General features: G+C 38.9%; 1 protein-coding gene across 1 annotated transcript in view; it reads left to right on the top strand.

Annotated features, from left to right (window-relative positions):
* Nucleotides 1-8,294, top strand: part of NBEAL1 (neurobeachin-like 1) — a 206,959-nt gene that overhangs the window by 173,804 nt on the left and 24,861 nt on the right. Inside the window, exons 44-45 of the mRNA XM_011949999.1 lie at nt 4,963-5,080; nt 6,754-6,851. Coding sequence (XP_011805389.1) covers nt 4,963-5,080; nt 6,754-6,851 — 216 coding nt within the window. The remainder of the gene's footprint in view (nt 1-4,962; nt 5,081-6,753; nt 6,852-8,294) is intronic.

The following is an 8,294-nucleotide window of genomic DNA, read 5'->3' as shown; positions in this document are numbered from 1 at the left end:
AAAAAATGTATGGCTGGACACAGTGGCTCACGCCTCTAATCCCAGCACTGTGGGAGGCCAAGGTGGGCAGATCACCTGAGGTCAGGAATTTGCAACCAGCCTGGCCAACATGGCGAAACCCCATCTCTACTAGAAATACAAAAAATAGCTGGGTGTGGTGGCGGGTGCCTGTAATCCCAGCTACTCAGAAGGCTGAGGTAGGAGAATCTCTTGAACCCAGGAGGCGGAGGTTGCAGTGAGCTGAGATCACACCACTGCACTCCAGCCTGGGAGACAGAGTGAGACTCCATCTCAAAAAATAATAATAATAAAGTATTAGTTTTTAGTTAAATTTCCTAATTTGGAATTGAAGGACTAGTGAGGGTTAGTTTAACATTGATATTGTGTTGCTATCTTGCAGATGATACTGATGGCTCCACTTTTCCCCACAGTAGCCCACTTTATTCTCTACCTAAGCTGAAATGTTGGAGGACTCTGAAAATAATTAAGCCAGTACTTGGAAACATTTTTTATCATTATATATTTATAAAATAAGTATATATTTATAAAATTCAGAATTCAATTATAATATTTGTAAGCCTTAACCCTATTCATGAATAAGGAATTTAGAAAAAAAATTAGAAAAGCAAAAATAAGTTCAGCCAAGTGTGGGTGGTGTGCACCTGTAGTCCCAGCTACCTGGGAGGCTGCAATGAGAGGATCACTTGAGCCCAGGAGTTTGAGACCAGCCTGGGCAATATAGCAAGACCCTGTCTCTTTTAAAAAAAAAGACTTATTTGGGAATGAATGATGAACTGCAGTCTGATAATACTTGTGCCCTGGTGAACCATTAGGGGCCAGAGATGTACCCAGGAAGGCAAAGGTTTTTAAAGGTAGAATGAGGAAGTTTACATAAGTTGTTTTGAAACAATTATCCTTGACCACAAGGATTAATAACAAGGATGGCATTATTCCAAGGTTGAACAGGCATTTGCTGGGCAGACGTCCTCGCAGAAGTATTCTTGATGTATGGTTGTGGTTTTCAGAGTGTCTTTGTGATAGTCTTTATTGTAGGCATGTATGCGTAAGAGCCCCTCCTTTATGGCCTCTCCACTAGATTTTGTTAGGTTTTGGCATAAGAGACTCCATTTTTATCCATACAGCTTTCACAACCCTATTAATAAGATATTAGAATTATATATTTCAGTTATGTATTACTGAGTAACAAACTGTTCCAAAATTCAGTGGCTTAAAAGTATAGCCATTTTAGGGGAAGGATAGCATTAGGAGAAATACCTAATGTAGCTGACGGGTTGTTGGGTGCAGCAAACCACCATGGCACATGTATACCTACACAACAAACCTGCATGTTCTGCACATGTATCCCAGAACTTAAAGTATAACAATAAAAAAAAAAAGTATAGCCATTTTATCATCATCTCCCACAGTTTAGTGGGTTAGCTGGCCTCAACTGAGGAATTCTGCTGTTGCTTGAAGTTCTCATGCAGTTAGTTACAGTCATGTGGCAGCTGGGATTGGAGTCATCTGAAGGCTGCGTTGAAACAGTAGGATACTAGCTTTTCTCCCTCTCCATGAAATCTCAGGATATCTCCTCTCTAACTGGGTAGTGAGACTCCTCACCTGGCAGCTAAGTGCTCTCCAAAAGTGGAAACTTCCACTATTTCTTCATAGCATCACTTCTGCCACTTTATAATGTTTAAACAGTAACAGTATCGATGCCAGATTGAAGAGGAGGGAAATTGAGCTGCATCTTTCAATGTTAAGAGTGAGAAATAATTTGTAGCTATATTTTTGTTGTTGTTGTTGTTTTGAGATAGGGTCTCACTCTGTCGCCCAGGCTGGAGTGCAGTGGCATGATCTCAGCTCACTGCAAGCTCCGTGTCCCAGGTTCATGCCATTCTCCTGCCTCAGCCTCCTGAGTAGCTGGGGCTACAGGTGCCCACCACCACGCCTGGCTAATTTTTTGTATTTTTAGTAGAGATTGGGTTTCACCGTGTTGGCCAGGATGGTCTCAGTCTCCTGATCTCGTGATCCACATGCCTTGGCCTCCCATAGTGCTGGGATTACAAGCATGAGCCACCGCACCTGGCAAGAATTTGTAGCTATCTTTAATCAACATATATTCTGCCCTCTGGTCAAAAATTATTTTACTCCTACATGCAAAATATATTCACTTCCGCTCAAGACACCCTTCCTCTAAAACCCTCATCTCATTAAGGAAGGAATTGGCAAATTGTTTCTGTAAAGGGACAGATAGTAAATCTTTTGGCTTCGTTGGTCATAAGATCTATGTTGCAGCTACTCAGTTCTGCCGTTGTACTGCAAAAACAAATGGATGTGGCTGTGTTCTACTACTAATCTACAAATCTGGCAGCAACTCAGATTTGACCCACAGATAGTAGTTTGCTATTCTGCATTAAGGCTTGAGGCCTAAAATTCAGGATCTCATTATCTAAGTCAAGTCTGTGTGTGGATGAAATTACTCAGATGTGGCTCCTCTTGGATCTGAAGCCTGAACTAAAGAGGCAAGTTATCTGCCCCTATGTAACAACAGTGGTATGAAAGGATAAGAGAACTTTTAACAGACACTCCCATTCAAAAGGAGGAGGAAAACAGGAGGCTTCTAGCAGTCACAAATACAAATACTGGTTTATAGCAATTCAGAATTCCAGGAAGGACACGCTCTCAGATCTTCTATTAGGGTCCAGTCCTGTTTCCTGAGAGGGGTGCTCAGTGGCTCTTGGTTCTACCTTTGAGCTTTGGCTCCTCGCTAAGTCATTCTTTTTATTCCATTTAAAAAAAAAACAAAAACAAAACTTTGTTTACATGAGTATTTTTGTCAGCCTCTTTCCTAACCACAGTGAATTGAAAGCCAAAGATCTCTCTTCTTTTTTAAACAGTTTCTCTCTTTTACTGTAAACTAGTCTAATTCCATTTAAAACCTTACAGGTTTCTTATGTGTCAGGTCTGTTGGACAAAAGCCATTCAACATTACTTTACAAAGCAGTCCCTTCTCTACTTTGGGTTGGATGGGCGGCTACTATGGAAAAATGATCTTAAGATTCTTAGACACTCTATTTTCTAGTTGAGTGGGTCTGTGGGGTACAACCTTAAATCTTTCTGAGGTCCCAACAGATTATTTTACAGGCAAACACTTGAACTAAACTTTTATCCAAGACCATACTTTACTGGTGACATTCTGATTTGATAGTTGCATTAGGCAATTTCTCATTTCGAGAGTCTTTGCCCTCTAGAGATCCCGGGACTGAGAAATGTCCCCCTGCTGGAGTGCAGTGACATTATCACAACTCACTGCAGCCATGTCCTCCTGGGCTCCGGTGATCCTCCCACCTTAGCCTCCTGAGTAGCTGGGACTATAGGTGCATATCACCATTCCCAGCTAATTTTTTGTAGTGGAGCGGGGGTTTTGCCATGTTGCCCAGGCTGGTCTGGAACTCCTGGGCTCAAGCGATCCCACCTGCTTTGCCCTCCCAAAGTGCTGGGATAACAGCCATGAGCCACCATGCCTGGCTCTTGCAATGGTTTTATTTTTGAATCCAGCAATATCTGGCTTTTTTATGTTTTCTTTAAATTGTGCTTAAAAATCAAATAGTTCACTTTTGGCTGGGCGTGGTGGCCCACACCTGTAATCCCAGCGCTTTGGGAGGCCAAGGCAGGTGGATCACCTGAGGTCAGGAGTTCGAGACCAGTCTGGCCAAGTGTTAAAACCCCATCTCTGGCCGGGCGCAGTGGCTCAAGCCTGTAATCTCAACACTTTGGGAGGCCAAGACGGGCAGATCACGAGGTCAGGAGATCGAGACCATCCAGGCTAACATGGTGAAACCCCGTCTCTACTAAAAAATACAAAAAAAAAAAAACTAGCTCGGCGAGGTGGCGGGCACCTGTAGTCCCAGCTACTCGGGAGGCTGAGGCAGGAGAATGGCGTAAACCTGGGAGGCGGAGGTTGCAGTGAGCTGAGATCCAGCCACTGCACTCCAGCCTGGGCGACAGAGCGAGACTCCGTCTCAAAAAAAAAAAAAAAAAAAAAAAAACCATCTCTACTGAAAATACAAAAAATTAGCTGGGCGTGGTAGCAGGTACCTGTAATCCCAACTACTTCGGAGGCTGAGGCAGTAGAATCTCTTGAACCTGTGGGAGGCGGAGATTGCAGTGAGCCAAGATCACGCCACTGCACTCCAACCTGGGTGACAGAGCGAGAGATTCCGTCCCCCCCCACAAAAAAATCAAATAGTTCACTTTTTAACCCATCTTACTCCTCTCATACTTTATCATAGGCACCTGAAGGAAGCCAAATGACACTTAAAATGTTCTGTTTGGAAGTCTGTACACCCAAATTCATGAGTTCATTCTTTCTTTCATATAACTAAAACATGAGTCCCGTTTTCTCCTGTCTCCAATTTCAACAATTTCCTCACTGTCTTTCAAGTTATCACTAGTAATTTCCAGGAGGTCTCACCTGCCACCCTGTCCTTCTCTTAGTAAGTGGTTACTGTGAGGGAGAAAATGATTTGCAGCCATTTTGTCCATCTAAGTGTGGTTTCATTGTTTCCTTAAATTGATCTTTTTTTTTTTTCTTGAATTGAATTTCTAGACAACTATTTCAATGGAAATTTTACCACAGAGATGCATTCCATAGCTGTCTTTTAGCTCTTTTGTTATTATTTTTGGGCTGTTATAAGCATATTTGTATTTTATTTGCCTATTAGGAAATGCATGTATTAATATTAATAAATATATCTACATTATAGTAGATAGGAATAGTTAATATATGTAGTAGATATTGAATAAATGCTTGCCATTATTTCGAGATAATTTTATTTTGCCACCAGAAAGGTTTGTGTATGGAAATGTTTCATTTGTTCTTACTTTTTTAAAGAACCAAATTTACATTGCAGTTGGAAGATATCTCTATATTAATTATTAAATTTTTTCTTTTCCTAGGAGTCTGAATATGTTTCAGCTCATCTTCATGAATGGATAGATCTGATCTTTGGCTATAAACAGAGGGGACCAGCTGCAGTAGAGGCACTCAACGTTTTCTATTATTGTAGTTATGAAGGTATAAATCTATACACTTTTTCTCTTGCTTTACCGTGATAGAAACTATTGTTTAATATATGTTTACAGTTATTTTGGGCCTGTTTAATATGAGAAGGACTACATTTTCAAAACGTCTTTTTACTTGAAAGATTAAGAGACTGCTGCTGTTTTTGTAATAATAGTTAAGTGTATATATGCCAGTCTAATTATAAATGTCACTTATTAACATCATAAAAGTTTTTGATCTCTAACATATTTGTCCTATTCAGTTGAGTCAAACATTAAATATTCAGTATTAAACAGTAGCAGATTTTGAAACAAGGCCTTTGAAATTACAAATAACAAATTCTTCAAATGATACATATGATGACATTATTTAGCTCAGAATCAAGAGTATTTTCTGATGGCCTTAAAATGATTTTTAAAAAGTAGTTCTTACCAATCCTTAAGTAGACTAATAGTTCTAAAGATTGTGAATATTATGAAGTTATGTGAATGTGAATACAGTGAGAGACTTTTGGTAAATGAGCATATTTTTGCCATGCCGTATCCATTCAGGTAATAGGTCTGTAAGGAGAAAGTATTGCATGGCTGTTAGAAGCTTGGACTTACCTAGTTTAGCCAATTACTAGTCATGTAACAATCCATATTAGATGTGGCTGAGTATAATCAGTTAACCAGAATATTACCTTTCGAAACCTTTGTTTCAAGCAATAACTTAAAGCAGTATTTTTGTGTAGTTATTACTCTTGTTTGAGTTTGGCTATTATGACCAAAACAATTAGGTATACTCTGAGTATAGTTTGTATTTTTGCAAAAGAAACTTTTATTTTTTTTTATTTATTTATTTTGTGACGGGGTCTTGCTCTTTCACCCAGGCTAGAGTGCAGTGGCATAATCATGCTTGACTGCATCCTGGAACTCCTGGGGTCAACCAGTCCCTCCTGCCTTACCACCACACCCAGCTAATTTTTAAAATTTTTTAGAGAGATGAAGTCTCACTTTGTTGCCTAGGCTGGTTTCAAACTCCAGGTCTCAAGCAATCCTCCCGCCTCAGCCTCACAAAGTGCTGGGATTACAGGCATGACCCACCACCCCTCCCCCAGTAGAAATCTTCATAGAATATCATTTAACTTTCAATTGCTTAAAATATTTTAGCTAATTTTTACATATATTTAATGTTTGATGAGTTGCTGACTTTTTAAAATTACCTTTTCACAATGTTATAAATTGAAGAATAGAATAATATTTTATTGAAACTATACCAATGAGGCTAGGGTGGTAGGTCACGCCTGTAATCCCGGCACTTTGGGAGGCTGGGGCAGGCAGATCACCTGAGGTCAGGAGTTCAATACCAGCCTGGTCAACATAGTGAAACCCGATCTCTACTAAAAATACAAAAATTAGCTGGGCGTGGTGGCATGCACCTGTAGTCCCAGCTACTCAGGAGGCTGAGGCAGGAGAATCGCTTGAATCCAGGAGGTGGAGGTTGCAGTGAGTCGAGAGCATACCACTGCACTCCAGCCTGGACAACACAGCAAGACTATCAAAAAAAAAAAATGTGTGTATATATATATGTGTGTGTGTGTATATACACACACACACACCAGTGAGCCTGATACATTAATCAATGATGTGGCTTGCTGATTTATTTTCACCCTGTAGTAAGTTGACTTCTTCTCCTGGTTTTAGGAGCTGTGGATCTGGATGCCTTAACAGATGAGAAAGAAAGAAAAGCCTTAGAAGGGATGATTAATAATTTTGGGCAAACACCTTGTCAATTATTAAAGGTAAGTCATATGTGTTATCGACAACTTCAGAAGTAGATTTAAGTCAACTTAAGAAGTAGATTTAAGTATATAACAAAATATTGCAGTCAAGATCCATATGTATAGCCAATTGCTCTCAGTTACAGAAAGATTTCTATTTGCTCAGAAAGTCTTTTATTATTTCCAAGAGGAAAAACTGAGTACCAATTAGGGTATGCCATTAAAACTGTCCTCATATTGGGACTCATTCCACATGTAAAACTTCTAATAGCTCACATCTGCCCAAAAAGGCACTTACTTTCCAGAGCCCAAACCCAGTCCTAAGAATCAAATTATAGAATATTTAAAATGTAGAATCAAATTATTAAATATACTACATATATTTCTTTCCCCATACTAGTATCTGAAATTAAATCATCTTCCTGATAACACACGGGTTTGGATTCATGGAAATTAATCTAATGTTAGTTTTCAAAGATGTCTTGATCTTTTTCAGTATATGAATTTAATGATGTGGAATACATAAAAAAGAATTTATTAACTAGATATGTTCTTAAGCAATCACTGTGTTTGTTAGGTACTTTACCTAATCTTCACCTAATCTTCTTAGTAAAAATTTAGTTATCCTAATTTTTCAGGAGATAAAACCAAGCCTTACAGAAAGTAATACCTAGCCTATAACGCCTCTGAGAAACTAAATACTTTTTTCTAAGTTTACACAACAAGAAAGTGACTAGGATTATATGCCTGACCATCTAACTCCAGAGCCTTTCTAGCATGCCATGTTTCCTCTGAATTAGTAGCTGTAAGCCCCCTGTTAAACTAGATCTCTTAAAATGTTCTTATGGACCTTTATTTGCTACCTAATTATGACACTTTCTGCCTTAGGTTGTATATTTATCCATTTGCCTCAGTACATTATAAATACATTAAAGGCAGCAACTTTCTCTTAATCATCTTTGTATCTCTCTTGAATACAGTATTGAAATGAAATCACCACAGCTATTACACTGTGTATATACAACAGTAGTGTATCTAAGCTCTAACTTATAGGTGTACTACTGTCAATACAGTAATTGGGCTAAACTTTGTAACTGTTACTGTTCCTTAGCAATGGTTTGCTTGGAACCTCCAACATTGGTTTTTACAGAATAGTCGTATATGAAGTCAATGCTTTATCCCTTACCTTCTGGTACAGTCAGAAGGCAAAAGTAACAGACTAAAACAGAATGTTTCATAGGGCTTTGAAATAGATGCTATCATATTTTCACACCTGTTTTACCTTTCTTTTTGTTTTACAAGTGGTGCTGTTAGTTTTTATTGTCATAAAAATGATACAAAAACCATCCTTTGATTTGAAATAAAATGAATAATATCTATTAAAAGCTTTTTTTTTTTTTTTTGAGGCTGAGGCAGGAGAATGGCGTGAGCCCAGGAGGCGGAGCTTGCAGTGGGCCCAGATTG

Source organism: Colobus angolensis, unplaced genomic scaffold, assembly GCF_000951035.1.
Source record: "Colobus angolensis palliatus isolate OR3802 unplaced genomic scaffold, Cang.pa_1.0 Scaffold30, whole genome shotgun sequence".
NCBI classification, from domain to species: domain Eukaryota; kingdom Metazoa; phylum Chordata; class Mammalia; order Primates; family Cercopithecidae; genus Colobus; species Colobus angolensis.
The sequence above is the reverse complement of the archived record's forward strand: the minus strand, read 5'-3'. Positions and strand labels throughout refer to the sequence as shown.